Source organism: Pipistrellus hanaki (assembly GCF_964339955.1).
Source record: "Pipistrellus hanaki genome assembly, chromosome: X".
Taxonomy (NCBI): Eukaryota; Metazoa; Chordata; class Mammalia; order Chiroptera; family Vespertilionidae; genus Pipistrellus; species Pipistrellus hanaki.
The window spans coordinates 21,626,321-21,643,783 of record NC_140524.1 but is presented as its reverse complement, the minus strand read 5'-3'; the positions used below and the strand labels follow the sequence as shown (position 1 = coordinate 21,643,783).

At 40.3% G+C, this 17,463-nt stretch overlaps 1 protein-coding gene across 4 annotated transcripts in view; it reads right to left on the bottom strand.

The window, feature by feature from the left end:
- Window positions 1–1,651: 1,651 nt before the first annotated feature.
- ARHGEF6 (Rac/Cdc42 guanine nucleotide exchange factor 6) overlaps window positions 1,652–17,463 on the bottom strand; it is a 130,968-nt gene continuing 115,156 nt past the window's right edge. For 2 of the 4 annotated variants that reach the window (XM_084870206.1, XM_084870208.1), the window contains 7 exons: window positions 16,693–16,818; window positions 14,917–14,937; window positions 13,473–13,566; window positions 12,245–12,334; window positions 9,971–10,070; window positions 5,118–5,172; window positions 1,652–3,976 (listed from right to left, as the gene is read on the bottom strand). In XM_084870206.1, coding sequence (XP_084726332.1) covers window positions 3,836–3,976; window positions 5,118–5,172; window positions 9,971–10,070; window positions 12,245–12,334; window positions 13,473–13,566; window positions 14,917–14,937; window positions 16,693–16,818 — 627 coding nt within the window. In that variant the 3' untranslated portion in view covers window positions 1,652–3,835. The remainder of the gene's footprint in view (window positions 3,977–5,117; window positions 5,173–9,970; window positions 10,071–12,244; window positions 12,335–13,472; window positions 13,567–14,916; window positions 14,938–16,692; window positions 16,819–17,463) is intronic. The other 2 variants (XM_084870207.1, XM_084870209.1) reach the window with 1 other exon arrangement.

The following is a 17,463-nucleotide window of genomic DNA, read 5'->3' as shown; positions in this document are numbered from 1 at the left end:
GTCTCTCCCAGGCTGGCAAACCTCCTGTGTCACTCCCTGGCCCCGATTGTGCACCAGTGGGGTCCCTTGGCCTGGCCTGCCACCCTCTCACAATCCAGGACCCCTGGGGGGATGTTGGAAAGTCAGTTTTAGCCTGATCCCACGGGCCAGGCTGAGGAACCTTTTACCAAATATCTGTGAAGCATTTTGCTGTGCCTTATCTCATTTGATCCTCAAACAAGTCTTGGAGTAGGTAGATAGGAGACTCAGTGAAATCCTATTGTCTTTTCATTAGCTGGAATATGAAAAAGTTTAGCTAAAGCAGAAAGCAGTTCTAATTAAGCAAGTCTATTATATATATATATATATATATATATATATATATATATATATATATATATATATAGAAGGCTAGACTTGTGTATGCATCATACATATAAAGCTCTCACTGGTGCCAATTGCACATGTTTCAATCTGTCATTGTTGATCATGAATTTGTTTAACACTTCTATTATAGAGAAAGGGCTAATAGAGATATTAAAATATTTCTTCTAATTAATTTTCTTTCAATGTGTATGAATTCATGCACCAGGCCACTATACTTTAAATAATTTTAGAATTTTAAAAAACAAATATATATATTTTAAAAATAGTAAATCATAGGGTCATGTGGATTACATGAGCTTAAAACTATGTAAAAAATTATGGGGCCTAACACAGAGGAGGTGCAATATTTATCTATTGCCTCAGAATAAAAAAATAAGTCTATGAAGATATCTCAAGCATAAAAGTAATATGAGGTATCTACAAAACTATTGGCTATAGAAGTAGAAGTCAGGGGCCTGCCTTTAGATTAACGGCTTTGAGGTCATACCATTGCAGTTGTGATCCAAATTTAGTTTAGGAAGCTGCTGCCACTTCTGTCATCAGCACTGTTGCCATTGGTTCCTTACCCAAAAACTGTGGATACACACACTGGAATGTAGAGTACATAAGCCACCAACATATCCTTGCAACTGCCTGCCAGCTAGCAAGACCTAGGAAGATATCCTCTGCTTAACTGAAAGCTTCCAAATATTGTGCAAAAGCATCTCATTGCCAGAACTGAAAATGTTGATCAGAACCCACATTGTATTCAGAATCCTAGCTCCAGGGGAGTCTGGGGTGTGTATTTTTTTTAACCTTGGGGGCAAGTGACATAAAAAGGTAAAAATGGATGCTGAGCAGAAACATAATATCCAAAGCATCTATCTTTAGATAAATATATCCTTCCTGACTCTTGATACCAACATTCCAACTATGATCAAAATATACGATATCACTGATTGGTAAAATCCTCCAAAATACAAAGAGGGATAGGGATAAGAATAAAGACCAAGGAATAAGCTTGATAAGGAAAATGGATATTTTTCTAGTATTGGAATGCAAATAGTAAGAAATACAGACAGTTTATAGGTTCAGGCCAAAAGGAGAGGGTGAAGTTAAGGAAGAACCTGTCTCAAGGCATTTATTATTTGTATAAAGTGGGAAGCAAATATCATATGCCCTGGGAGGGCCTGATGATAATGAAATAGGAAATAAAGTTGACATAGCATGAGAAATCTTTCTGCACACCATCGAGCTAAATAAATGAATGAATGAATGAATGAATAAAATTGATAAAACACAGCACTTATTTTATAAAGCATTGTTATTCTTATTTATTGAAAATGTCAATTTTAAAAGTTCAAAATAAAAACAAGTTAGAAAATCTGAGCCTGTGTAATAAGGGACATGACAAGAGGAACTGAAAGGCCTCCAAGGGCAACAGTTTAATTACAGGGTAACAGGAACCCATTTATAGAGTATTGTAAACAACACAACTATGGAGATACTGCTCTCAGGTTAACATGGCTTCATTTCCTTTATATTATTGTTTAGTGTGTGAGCATGGACACCACTCTGCACAAGCTTCATTATCCAGACAACTGAGGGCCTCTCATCAGAAGGGCCAAGTCCCCAAAACATGCATTTATATATGTCGCTCTAAAATAAAAACCTTTCAATATTTTAAGCTATACCTTATCAGCTAAAATATTTTGTAATCACAAAAATGTTTCCTATGGATATAGTTTGCACACTTATTGCAAGCCATTGACTAACCACAGACAGAGCAAATGCTAAGATCTGTGTTGTTTTTAATTTTTAGGTGAAGGGTGGCATATCTAAACTGCTGAACTTAAAAACGGAACAACAGTCAATTCTTAGACATCTTCACTCTTCAGCTTCCAAAGATAGCTGTGTGTGGTTGGCTGATGTTTGACAACAGGAATAGTCTATATCCTGTGAATGGTTAATTTCTGCTGTGCAGAAAGCAGTCAACAGTCCCATACCATGCAGCTATCAGAACTTGATACCTACAGTACTAGAAAGAAAAAGGGTTTAGCAAGCTGAGAAGTTCAAGCTTCAAGTTTGGTTTTTAAACAATATTTGCAAAATCCATATTTATAGGCACCTTTCAAATGTATCTGGAAGACATCCCTTTGCCTCTTTTTCTAGTGATCTTCCCCACCTGACCAAATTTCACCTCCTTGGGAGAAGTGATTTTCAATTGGGAGTACTTTGGATATATGCTAGCTACTCTTCTGTGACCATCTTCTAAATCTCGTATGTCACAGATCTAATTTCTGAGATACTTACTAAGGCAATTGTTTGATTCCAAGAGAAACTTGAGTAAACAGGTTCCAAATAATCTGCTTCACTAGTAACCAACACACAGCTACTAGAGGGCACTTCCCGCCCCCCTCGAATACACAAACTGGACTAACAGCACATTTCTACAAACAATGCTTAGAGGCTGATGAATATTAAGTTTCTCATAACATATATGGGAGAGCAATAAAGTGAATTAAAGCTGTCTGCTGGGATACAATATCTCCTCAATGTCAAATTGTTTAAAGATGAGAAGTTGCAATTTTAATATGCAATGTAGATACCTGCTCACAGTTGATATTTTTTAAAGGTAAGCAAAGTACAAGCATACTACTTTACACACCACTTGGTATGGTTGGCTTAAAGCACTGAGAAAATACGAAACTTACAGTGAGGCATAAGGGTAGGGAAAAATTCTATTATGTATTGGAGAAGAGGTGGTGGTCAACTCCACTGCTGAAGGGAGGACTGTCCAGTGCAATTTGCTAATGGATTTGGTGTTGGCATGAATGCCCCATAGAGCTTTTGATCCACAGAGTTAAAATGTTAACCAACACAAAAGAAATAGGGTGCTACTGTCTTCTTGGTCTTATAGACAAAATCAGGTAGTAATAAAAAAAATGCATTGAGGGGTGGCAAATGATGGTCCAGGAAAGGCAGCTGGATCATTAGGCTAATGTGTTTGTCTTTCACTCTAGGCATAACTCAAAAAGCTTTGTTGTCAGTAAATTTGGTACTGAGGGGCTTCCAGGTACAGGAAAGCATTGGGGGGAAAGTCAAATTCACCTTTAATAATCCATGGGTAATAGCTTTGTGATAGTAGCCAGCCCCCAAAGGGTAATTAATGGTTGTTAAAGAGGCACTTCAAGGCCATAAGTAGATCAATTAAGTCATTTGCTTACATTAGCTTTTCTTTTGTTATTGAATAGAAACGACACTGGGGAGACTTCTACCACCACCTCTTGCTTTTATCCCTGTCTGGAAAAATGTAACCAACCAACCAATAACAAACAAACAAACAAACAAACAAACAAACAAAAAGAGAAAAGGGGGCTGGCTCAAATACAAAATAAAAACCAAGGATGTGAGCAAACTGAGCCAAATCATTCAGATGGACATTTCAAGATACACTGAAGGCACACTCTGCCCAGGTACACAGTGATGGTTATGGAAGAATGGAGGTCTTGTTACTGGAGTCAGCCCGAATACACTCATCAGTTTGCTTCAACAGCCTCCGAACCAGCTTTTCTAGATCCCTTCTTGATTTCAATTCTTCTTCCAGGCATTGCTTCATTCTTTTATTCTCCTATGATGGGAAAAGACTTTATTACTAAACAAAGGGACCCCTTCTCAGGGCTCCTCCTGCTCATCCTCTTGGTGGCCTTCACTACTGACTACACTTTTCTTCCTCAAAATCCTTTCTCTCAGCTTCTAACACAAGGCAGCTTCTTGATTCTCCTAGCTCTCTCTGACAAACCTTTTGCATTCTTCTTCCTTGAAATACAAGCATTCTCTAAGACTCTGTCCCTGGCACTCTGCTAATTCAATACTCTTTTCACTTGGTGTCTATTTTCTTTCAACTCAACTATCTTTTAAGAGGCCTCCAAAATCTCTCTGGTACTTTTTTCATCTCATTTCATAAGCACTAGGTCAACAGTCCCTAATGCCAACTTGGTATTTCCCCTAGATATGTTTCAAGCCCCTTAAACTCATTATGTCCAAAAGTGAACTCTATCTCCATCACCCCAAACTTCTCTTCCTTTTGTGGTTGCTGATCTCCATAAAGGGAATCACCATATCAAACTAGATACCAAGGTAATAAGCTTCATCTTCAATCCCTGGCTCTTTTTTAATCCCAAAATCACACCATCATTTTCCACAGGCTCTAACTTTGCAATGTGCCATCCTTTACATTTGTTTTCCTCCACTGTAGCCTTGGTAGCACTACCTCAGGTCAGAACTTCATGTCTCACCCTGAGTTTTGTAATAAGCTCTAACTGATCTTTCAGAGTCTGGTCCCTCTTCCTTTCAATCCATCCTTTAACCTGTCACGAGGTATAGTCAATCCTCCAACATAAGGAAGTGTGAACATCATGGAGCACTGGATCACATCTGCACTGGAGCTCACAAATTATGATTTATAATTCCGATTACATGGTCACAAATTACTTATCTTTTCTTAAATTCTGTTAACAAATAGCAGGAAGCATGAAAATTTTAAGCAAGTTTTGAACCCTATTGTAAATCACTAAATAGGTATAGAAGCAAGCCTCAGGAGTTTCTACCCAAGACCACATGGTAAAATCAACAAAACCCACCATGATGACACAAGGAAAATAGAAATTCCCACCTCACCATTTTGTTCCTGGACCTTTCCTGAGAGCATCAACTAGTGTGTGACAAGGAAGACGGAGTTATGATCTGAGAAAAAAGACATATTTCATTACCTGTTTCAGTTCTTTCACCTCATCCTTCAAGGCATAAACAGTGTCAACGAGGCTCCTAGAACATAAAGTTCAGAGATTAATAGCTGGCCCTGTATTGTTAAGTAATATTTAACAAGAAAAGCAGCTTTATAGAAATGCAGATCCTGAAAAACAGTGGATTTTCTACCTGATCGGAGAAGATACTGCTATTAATTGTCCTTGTGTTCCTCATTGTTATGGGCTAACCACCATCACCACACATGCTCATGCAAACTCCATGTCATTGCACCTTTCCTATGCTTCTCTCCTCCTTTGCCACTCACCTCCCAGCTTGAGTATTTACAAAAAAAGAACCTAGGGATTATCATCAGGTTTTTTATTTCTCTTTGGGCACAGGAATAAACATCACCTAACATATGCTAAGTATCACAGGGCCCTACCAATCCTACAATATCTGTGTTATAGCATTGTTTTTGTTACCTATCTGACCCAACACGACCCTACAAGACACAAAAGCAGAAGCATTATTTCTATATTTCATCTACCTATATAAAACCCTAATATGCAAATAGACTGAACGGTGAAATAACCGAACAACCAGTTGCTATTACATGTGCTGACCACCAGGGTGCATGCATGGAACATGGCGGTGTCTGCCATGACAGGATGGTAGAACAGGTGAGTGGGTATCAGATGAACCCACTGCCAGTGCTGAAGCCACCACTCTCACTGCTGCTGGCGCCGGCACCGATCACTCAGCACCATTAGCGAGTGCAAGTGACAGCTATTGGCCTTGATCACCTCTCAGGGCTTCTCTACCTCCTTCTGCACTGGAGGGGTGATCAGGGCCAAAAGTTGCCGCTTGCACCTGCTGCTGCTGCTGGCCCTGCTCACACCCTCTGCTGGTGCCAGAGCTGCTGCTCACACCTGCTGCTGTTGCTGGCCCCAATTACTCAGCACCATCAGCAGGTGCAAGCAGTGGTTGCCAGCCCCAATTATCCCTGAGGGATTCTCCACCTCTCTCTGCTCCTGAGGGGCAATCAGGGCAGCAGCCACCACTCGTACCCACTGACAACATTGGCCCCACTCGCACCCACTGCCAGCACTGGCTCCAATTTCTCTGCGCCTTCAGTGGGTGTGAGCAGGACTGGTGCCATCAGTGTGTGGGAGCAGTGGCAGCAAGAGTGGGGCTGCCGTCAGACAGGGGCTGGGAGGCCAGGGCAGGAGGGGCCAGGCTGGCAGGGGGGACAATTGAGGGTGACCAGGCCGGCAAGGGGGCAGTAAGGAGCAACTAGGCTGGCAGAGAGGGCAGTTGGAGGTGACCAGGATTGCAGAGGGGGTCAGTTAGGGGCAACCAGACTGGCAGGGAGGGCAGTTAGGGGTGATCAGGCAGGCAGGCAGGTGAGCAGTTAAGAGCCAGCGGTCCTGTATTATGAGAGGGATCATGGATTGAAGAGGGTGCAGGCACAAATTTCATGTACTGGGCCTCTAGTCTATATATATAAAATCCCAGAATCCAACTGGCAGAGCGGCTGGAATGACCAGAATGACCATTCGCTATTATGCACACTGTGGCGAGTGAACCAGCCAGATCTTGGGGTGGGGCTGGTTAGGCAACCCCCCACAACACTTCCCTCCAACAGGCCCCACTCCTGATTGCCCCCCCCATTTTAATAGGGGGCAGGGTTGGCTGGCCAACCTCTTACAGCCCCTCCCCCACCAGGCCCCACCTCTCATCGGCCCCCACACCTTGATCTGGGGCAGGGCTGGCCAGCCAACCACCTGTGGCCCCTCCCCAGCCACCTCTACCCAAAATAGGTCTCCCCACTCTGATCAAGGGCAGGGCTGGCCAGCTAACCACCCATGGCCACTCCCTCAGGCTATTCTATTGGCCTCTGACCAGCCCCCCACCCTATTCTGGGATAGGACCATCTGGCCCACCACCCACAGCCCTTCCCCATGGCCAGCCCCACCCTCGATCAGCCCCCACCACCCTGATCAGCCCACAGTCCCTCCCCCAGCCAGCTCTGCCCCTGATCGCCCCCCACAATTGGGGGTGGGGCCAGCCAGCCCACCACCCACAGCCCCTCCCCATCTGCATTGGCCCCTCCAACCCAAATCAGGGGTGGGACACGCTGGCCAGCCTCCCACCATCTCCTCCTGATAAGCCCATCCCCGATCTACCCTCATTGGGGCCAGGCTGGCCGGACTCCACCCATGCACAAATTTGTGTTCTGGGCCTCTAGTTTCTATATAAGGTGTGTTTCACACAAATGCTATTCAGGGAGAAACCTGCACTAAGTAAGTTGTCTGCTTCTGCATTGAACTGCCTTCCTTCATGGTGTTTCTTCAATCTGAGCCAGTCCTTATGAAGTAGTTCCTGGAATCCTATTTCAACCAATAGGACTGAGGCTTTCCCCGTATAATAGGAGTTATGCAGCTATATTTCCATCAGTATCTTCACTAAAAAAAAACCAAAAAAACAGTGTGTCTCCATTCTGACCAACCAGAATAGTGCCTTTTAGACCAACCAAACTGTGAGGATTTGGAGTCCTCATTTGCATGAGGACAAACCAATCAGGGACCAGAGGCAGGGATTCTGTCTATATGAATCAGCTCCCCTCTGGCTCAGAGAGTGCACTTTCCCTTTCCACCAAAGATGAAACATAAAAGGTGTCTTACTGGAGCAGAGCACAACTGTCTATCTGGAGAGAGGCTTGGCTCCAGGCTGCCTGGCCCCATTGCTGACTTACCCTACTGCTTCACAGCTGGGCTGTTTTACAGCTGTGCTGCTTCATAACTGAGCTATAACACATTTGATCTGTTTGCACTGAATAAAGTTTCCTTCTTCATTGTACCTCAAGTTGGAAATTCCTGTTGGTGTTGAATTGATGCCAACAACCATCAGTTGACATACTCAAACTATAAATAACTCATATGACAACACCAAAAAAACTAACAAACCAATTAAAAAATGAGCAGAGGACATGAATAGACATTTCTCCAAAGGCAGCATACAAATGGCCAATAGATATATGAAAAGATGCTGAATGTCACTAATCACCAGAGAAATACAAATTAAAACCACAATGAGATATATCTGAAACTAACAGTAAATAATATTGAATATAAACTAGAATTGAAAAATTAAATTTAAAAAACATTATGAGATATCACCTCACACCTGTCAGAAGGGCTATCACCAATAAGTCAATAAACAAGTGTTGATGGGATTGCAAATTGGTACAACCAGTATGGAAAACAGTGTGGAGGTTCTTTGAAAAATTAAAACTAGAACTACCATATGGCTCAGCAATCCCATTTCTGAGTATTTATCTAAGGAAATCCAAAACACTATTATGAAAGGAGATATGCATTTCTAATCTCACAGAAGCATTATTTAAAATACCAAGGCATGGAAGCAATCTAAGTATCCATCAATAGACGACTGAATAAAGAAGTGGTACATAAACAATGAAATATTACTTGGCCATAAAACAAATAAAATCTTCTCATTTGTGACAACATAGATGGACTTACGGGGTATTATGCTAAATGAAATAAGTCAGATAAAGAGAAATACCATATAATTTCAATTATATATGAAATACAAAATAAACAAACAAAATAGAAACAAATTCACAAATACAGAGAATAAACTTATAGTTGATAGATAGAAGGGATGTTGGGGGCTGGGTGAAAAAGGTGAAAAGGTTAAGAAGCACAAATTGGCAGGTACAAAAAATTGAATTTTTATATTCCGTAAAACACAGCATAGGGAATATAGTCAATCATATTGTAATAACTATGTGTGGTGCCAGGTGGGTACTAGACTTATTGAGAATCATTTCATAAATTATATACATCTAACCATTATGCTATACTCATAAAACTAATATAATATTGAATGTTAGCTGTAATAATTTATAAAATTTAAATAACATTATTATAGTATAATCATTTATATTGAGTGATTACCATGTGCATTTATTATACACACTTATTATTCCAATTAAGCTCACAACAACCTGGAAAGTATTACTACCATACCCATTTTAAAGATGAGGAAGCTGAGGCACAGATAGATGAAGGAACTTGCCCAGGTCACACAGCAAGCAAGTAGTAGAATTTGGAGTTGAACCAGGGTTGTTCTTTTCATAAGCCCAAGTGCTTTACCACTTGGCCGATTCACCCTGTACACCAGATGGAAAAGTGTTGTACACTGATGACACCCAGCACTTTGAAATATGCTGTCTGCTGCAAATTTTGGCTTGATTTCAGAAATGACTCAAGTTTAAACAAATGAATTATTTTGCTACTTTGTGTTTATTTTATGAGCCATCAGTTATTTAAGCTGATTTTCCCCCACTGCTGTGCAAAGGTAGGCCAGGGAAATAATCACCCTGAATCTCAATTTCCTCATCTGTAAAAGTGGAGAAAAAATGCTCATCTCACTCATTGCTATAGGATTTTAAATGAGGTCATGTTGGTGAAAGTCCAGTGCTAGACTCAATAAATGTGAGAAGCATCCCTCTAGGCAGGGAAATTGATGCCATGGCCTTCTCAGGTGCCTCCTACATCCATGTAGAGTGATATTTATATGTATCCTGAAGCACCTTACCGTATGGGGGAGAAGGCTCCAGGGACAGCCACCATGAAGAGAATTCTGCCCCATGTCTCTCTCCTTCCCCCTTCCCTTTGTTGGGAGACAACCCTCCCAAGGCTCCCAACTGCATGATCAGCAAAGAGGGTCACAGTCTCAGACAAGAAGGGACAGTCCTTCAGTGTAGGCTTTGCAAGAGCCACATTGCCCTGCCAGAACCGTCTTTCCAGCCCCTAGACAAATCAGAAAAGGTTTGGTCTACTCTACTCACTTTTCTTCGATGATGGTCTGACCGTTGCTTCTGGTTTCTTCAATGATGAGTTTTTCTTCCTCAGGAAGTAAGACTTGTGGGACTGAATCTTTGCGAGAACCTACAATTAAGGGTTGCAAGAAGGTGGAGAGGGAAGAGTTCTTAGTGAGAACTATTTTGAAGTGTCAGTTCCTTTTGCCTATTGTTATTGAAGGGTCTTTATTAATAGCATGTTATAACCTTGCACCCATATTGCACCCAATATTAATGACTAAATCTTCCTGACCTGAGAAAATTCTAAATGACCAAATATATTGATTAAATCTTGGGAAGGAGAGAATTTTATAGTCCGAAAAATTATGTGAAAGGGCCACTGTGATACCTGTATTCACGACCCCATCTTTTCCTGTTTTGCCTCTTCCACAGCAAAAATTTGACCAGTGATCATTTGTCTGTGCACATCTCCAGAGAACAGCACACCACATCTTATACTATGGCATTATATAATTTGAGTAAATTTACAAATAACACTAGACTGTGACACAACATGCTTATAGGGCATCAGAAATATCAGTCACTCCCATTTCTTCTCTTTGAAGTCCTGTAAAGTAGGGTAGGGTCAGGAAAGACCATTTTTGATCAAGTGTAGAGCCAGAGTTGGGAGATTATCATTTCAGCAGCAAAGATGCAGGCATCCTTCTTTCTGCTCAGACTGTCTATAAGATTTGGGATAGAAGAGGTGGCAGAACAGACATAGGACCTAAGCAAACAGCTCTCTTGCACATCCAATCTCCTCCTCATTTCTGGATCCTTCCTCCTGAAGCTCAAGCCCTTAATCTTGGGTGTCCTGAGCCACTAGTTTCCTATCTTCTAAACCATGCTCCTTCGTGTAGTGAACTGAACACTCACTGCCTTCACTTGACCACCTCCCCTTTCCTGAGGTGGATAAGTTTCTACCTCATAGCACTTCATAGATACTTAATAAATGGAATAGCAGACTGACCAACCAACAGACTGAATGCAGCAAGAAATAATAACAATCAGTTTTAGAGAAACATGCCAGAGAGATTTAAAGGGTAGTAGTCACCATGATGCTAAAAGGCTTATTATGTGCTAGGAACTGCACTATACACTTTCCACATGTAAAAGATAGGCTGTGGATGGGGATAATTGTGATTCTTTTATTCAGAGCGCCTGCCAGCACCTCCAAATACATCTATCAACTCTTGATGTGAAGAGAGGTGGTGGGAAGAGGAGATGAGGTCAGATTTTGTATGAAGGATGTTGCTTCTGGTGTCTCCTTGTACCCTTCTCATTTCTACTTTTCACAATAAAAACTGCTCTCACTTCCCGTTTCTGCTCTTCAAACCCTGTTAGCAGAACTTGGTATGCCCAAAGCCACAGCCAGGTTTTGCCTGTGAAGCAGAAGTTGTGACAGTCCCCTCTTCATGGTCAAATGTGCCAACTTCCACATTGAACATTTTCTTTATGACAGTCTTAGAGACAGTCACTGCAAAAGCATATGTCAAGGCAGTCCACCTAAGTGATCCCCTCCCACGCTTGAGATGTGTCAATGGCTGCCCCAAATGGAGCATGATAGAGAATTCATTTCTTACCCAGATACCAAATCCCAATATAACCTATCCTGAGACATGATTATGTGACCTGGCTTTTTAAAAAGCACAAAGATGAATCAGAAAACATTATCTTGCTTTCATTTTGTAACCTGAAAGTTGTTCAGGGAATTATCCTCACCTAATAATTCCCTGATAAATTGTATACATTCCAACAGCCCCCTGCTAAGCAGCTCTATTTCCAGATTTTTAGAGCAACTTTGAAACTTGAGTTTGGTGAAGCTCTGTCTGCTTAAATATGCAGCTGATCAAAGATAGTATTTTGACTTCCTTTCCAAATCTGCCTATAAGAAGAGATTAGCATCAGTTCACAGACACAGGAACTCTCTGGGCTCTTTAATTCCTAACTAGTGTTGATGAAGGTATCTGTGTACTTCAAAGGAGAATGACTTTAAAAAAAATTTTTTTTCATTTCTATCACCTCCAATTTTTTACTCTTGCATCTCTCTTTCTCTCTGGGTGAAAAGAAACTGGGTAAACAAACCACTTGGTAGGTAAAACCACCTTATCTGAAAGATGCAGTCCTATACCGCTCCTCTCTGCACTGCTCCTCTGCACCCAGTCACCTGCTTTAAATACCCTGCACCAATGTGGGTTGCTTTTCTCTTCTTTTAAGAGGCAGTGAGCAGTGAAAAAGAAATGGTGGTTTGGGGGAACCTACTTGAGCCATGGCCTTGTTGAATATTTGTGCTGGTACAGTAGGCTTCAATCACTTTCAGAATCTGAGCGTCCTCTTCCAGAGCAGCGGTACCTGTCAAATGTAATTCATAATTACTCTTCATAGTGATATATGCCTCGGGAGCCTCAAAATTATATAGTGAACTCCACTGCTATGGACTTGCCTCTCTGACCAGTGGTGTTTCAGAAATACAGGAGCAAAAGCTTATTCAGTTCTCATAATAGAATGAGAGTGACACTATTCCCAAGGAGAACTGGGACCAGCGTCAGTGAGTTCAGCACCAAGGGTGGCATGCTCCTGAAGCCCATCCAGAGCTCTAAACTGGGGAGTCCTGTCAGTCTCTTCTTCAAGGCCACAGTTACAGCACTGGGCTTGAGACCAGCCTCAGCTCTCATCCAATACAATGCATCCTTCCTCTCTTTCAAATTCCAAGGCACACTTCTCTAGGAAGCTATCTCCATTAGGCCTAGACATTTTCCCAACCAACCAGCATAGTCACTGATTCTCCCTCTTCCTTCCTCCTCTTCCAACTCATTCTTGACATGACTAGATGGCAAAACCCTGTTAATATGCTGATGTGCATACCCAAGTGTGTGGTGACAGTGAGGGAGGGGAATGCAGAAGCTAGAGTTAACAATTTATCCAGATTATATTTTCAACTAATACACACAGTTTTGTCACCCCTGGTAAGAAACTAAGAGGGGAAAATGTATCCAGCGCAAATGCTCATTTTAATGGTTCTAAACCTGGTGGGCAAAATATTCAACATGAAAACCGTATAGATGGTGTCTGCCTCCGATGACAAGAAGTGCAGCAGGAGACAATTTATTTAAAAAATGTAGTGGTCGCTGAAACCGGTTTGGCTCAGTGGATAGAGTGTCGGGGTCCCAGGTTCAATTCCGGTCAAGGGCATGTACCTTGGTTGTGGGGAGTGTGCAGGAGGCAGCTGATTGATGTTTCACTCTCATCGATGTTTCTAACTCACTATCCCTCTCCCTTCCTCTCTTTAAAAAAATCAATAAAATATATTTAAAAAACAAACAAAAAAATTAAAAATTAAAATTTTATTGGTAAATAAACCTTTCCATGCATTTGTTGTTATGTAACAGATGATGCTGGGAGAGGGGGTTGCTCTAATCATCTGCTTTTTTTATAAAAATTGTCTGTTATTTTATCCATTACCAATTTTCAGAAAATACAAAACACATACTTTTCCGAATTACATATTCCTCTTCTGATGGCTTTCTTTCAGTCTTTCTTTTATGAAGAAACTTCTTCATGGTTTTGGGGCTTTTACTAGATTCCTGTAAAAATAGAGGTTTCTTTATGAATTAAATTTATCCCCCCCAAAAAAATTTAAAAGAGCAAATAAATTTAAATAAAATGGCTCTCTCTTATTTTGACAGTCTCAGGAGTGCATCAAAATGTAATACTATGCACAATTTAAAAAATGGTTCCAATAATCTCTGAAAGGTTAAGTAAAACAGAGGCAATGACATTGTCCTCTCAATTGCTATAAGGATGGGAGTAAGACTGGAGCATGCCTACTAAAGATGCAGCAGATTCTCCAGGAAACCAAATGCCTTTGGGGTATCATCTGCAGAGAAAGTAATGAATGTCAATCCTAGAGAAATACAGTATTATTAACTTGGTTTATATTCCCCACTGATAGAATATTAAGGGAATTAAATATTAATTAAATTATAACTACTACTGTAGTATATACCTCTTTTAAAAGAGCTTGAAATGATTTTTAAAAAAATCTTCCTGTGCAATAGTCCCACAATGAAGAATATTAATTTCTATTTGTCCAATGGGAAAATTAAGACAAAGAGACTAATTTCCCCGTGGTCAGAGAGAAGAGCCAACTGAAGGACTTCTTGATAATTTTGGGTTAGGAGTAACGTTCTTACAATCAAGCTCAATATCCTATATAATAAAAGGGTGATATGTAAATCAATCTAAAGGTAGAAGGATTGGTCGCTATGGTGCACACTGACCACCAGGGGGCAGACACCCAATGCAGGAGCTGCCCACTGGTGGTCAGTGCGCTTCCACAGCTGGAGTGCTGCTCAGCCAGAAGCTGGGCTCATGGCTGGCGAGCACAGCAGTGGTGGCGGGAGCCTCTCCCACTTTTGCAGCAGCACTAAGGAGCAGCAGCAAGCCAAGCGGTAAGGAGTGAGCATGTGGGCAGTTAGGAGCAAGGGGTCCCGGATTGCAAGAGGGTGCAGACCGGGCTGAGGAACCCCCTCTCCCTCACACGAATTTCATGCATTGGGCCTCTAGTACATATATAAAGCTATATTTTTAATAGTAGATTTTAAAATATATAAATTATATCAATTATTGAATTTGTTTTGCCATATGCATAAAACGACAGACATGAAAAACTCATATGTGACAAAAATAACAGAAACAATCGCTTTAAAATACAGGAACACAGACATTTTAAAGCATTATAAAATGACAGTTTCATATATATTTCACAAGAGCCTGCTTTTTGAAGAAAATACTTACATGCCAGAATTGCATCTTCATATTTTAGCTACCAATAATAACAAGGGACAAAACAAGCACAAAGGAAAGCTTCATTCATAAAAGGTTACAGCACAATATGATGTCACTGTAAGCCAAAGATAGTGTTCTACCCTTACCTTCAAGATATAAGACATCCTCTAAAGTGAATATGTAAAGAAAGAGAAGATGAGCGTGAGAGATCGATGGTTACAATGAACAAATCCATTTATCAATAATTCTAAAACAACATTTGAAATGTTAGTGTTATCATAAATTACACAGAGAGAATATCATCACGTTTCCCACATTAGTTTTAGATGCAATACCATCATGCAAAAGCCCAAGGAATACAGTTCTGTGCAGAATAACAAATGTTGAAAATAACTAAAATACACAGTGCTTAGTAAGAATTTATTAATAACTCTCTTCTCCCAGCCGAAAAAATAATCATGCCTTAGTTTTAATGGATTAGTTCTGTGAAGGATTAAGTCAATTTTACCCTTCAAAGCTCACCTTAATTTGAATTTAGTAACTGACAATTACAAAATATCCATCATCAAAGAGGGGACCTACATAACTATGAAGTAGTACTCCTGGTTTAGATAATCAGAAAAAAATTGGCTGATTGCAAGTATCACAGGTCAATTTTCAACGCAAACCTATCGGACTGTTTTCTGGCCAAATTCTGAAAAAAGGTACATAATGAAAATTCAGCTCAAGAGTTATTTTTCCTAACATGTTGGGTTAAACGGATAAAATAGTTCTCCAGTGTCCAAATATTGTTCCATTTATACTACACTAAGAGTTGAGGCAACAATTGAAACAGTAGCATGTGTTTCAAATAAAAACAAACTCAAAATTCAGCTAAGTCTTCATCATTTATCAAAACACCTATGATAGACAAATATATGCTGTCTCTCACAACTGTCATAAACCTAAATCTTCACTTACTAAGACCATTTTAAGCAACAGTTACATTTAAATGATGATCTTTTCTAAAAGCTAAAATGATGAGCAACAGGTTAAGGAAAAAAACGACTATTTGGATGGAAAATGTAAACTCCACACAGCTATGGAAGCTAGTGACTGACATTTCCTGATTGCAACTTCGAGAGAAAAAAAAGCCTTGAAATCGTCACCCTACCCGAATACCAAATGTTCTTTACAGTTGACTTAGAAGACTCTTTTAAAAAGACATTCCTTTTGTTAAATTCTTTTCTTTTTTCAACTGCAGCAAAGAGTTCAGACTTTCATACTTCAGACACATGGCTTATTCCCATAAGACTCTACTGATTTGGTTCAATAGATCGAAATGATCCAAAAAACAAAATGCTTGGTTGGAAATTCAACTCTAATGAAGTGGCTCTTGTTTGAGATGTGTATACATCACCACCAATCTAAAAATTATCATATCATCATAAAGGTAAACCAAAGGCACTTCAAGAGGAAGTTGGGGAAACTCAGTACACATAAACCCTGTGGAAATTCAATAAATATTTGTAGATAAACAATGAGGAAAATGAAAATTAAGAACTAAAAATAAATCACCCTAGCTGGTTTGGCTCAGTGAATAGAGCATCAGCCTGTACACTGAAGGGCCCCAGGTTTTATTCTGGTCAAGAGCACATGCCCAGGTTGTGTGATCCCCAGCAGGAGGCATGTAGGAGGCAGCCAATTAATGATTCTCTCTCATCATTGATGTTTCTCTCTCTCTTTCCCTCTACGTTCCCCTCTGAAATCAATGAAAATATTTTTTAAAAACAAAATAAAAAAAAATCAGTGAATCATGCAATTCAAGATTGACTGCCATGTTCACCTATCATAAATTCTAAGCACATTCCCTCAGAATCATTGGTAATAAGCTACAGAATTAGCTTGTCAGAAGCATTTTATATCATATGTAGTAAAATTACCTCTTTATAACCTAGTGCTGCTGATGGTCTAAGTGGAGGAGCAGGTCGTAGACAACTTAAACTCCATGGTTTTATAATTTGAGGAGGCTCCAACGGTCCTCGGGGCTGTCCAGTAGAGCTAAAAGACTGGAAAAATATCTGATGAGATGTTGGCAGTCTGCCATTGGAACCCAACCTTATGCCCCGCAGTAAGAGAACATCAATAGTGTCAATGGACCAGCAGTGCCAGCCACAGAAAGGAAGGAACAAAACCCAAAAATCTCCAGTTTGAGAACTTGCACTTTCCAGTCAAGATTATGAGGTCTCTGTGGAAAAGTACTAAATGATCTCAATATCCCATAATCCTGTTCTTCCTCTCTCTTCAGCAATTTCATTAACGTCAGAATTATTTTTTCATTGATAAGGGAGAACAGTCAAAATTTAATGATTTCCGTTATATGTTTAGATACTTAAATTGGTCATTTCATCAGAACAAACATAAGACAAACTGTAACAAAGTGAAGTAAGTAGCCAGCAATTGGTGAAGCTAATATTTGAACTCAGATCTTATGCCAAAGCCCTTGTTCTTCCTACCACAACACACAGTTCCCCAAACTAGAATTTTGATATCACAGGTTTGAGCGTTAATAGACAACAGCGTATATTTGGTATCACTAAGCAAGTACAGTAAAATCTCAATTCAAATTCCATGAATAGCTAAATTTATGATAACTTGGAAGAAAGCAATACTAAGGGTTTACCCTTGAAGGTTACTGAGTGAATATGATAATA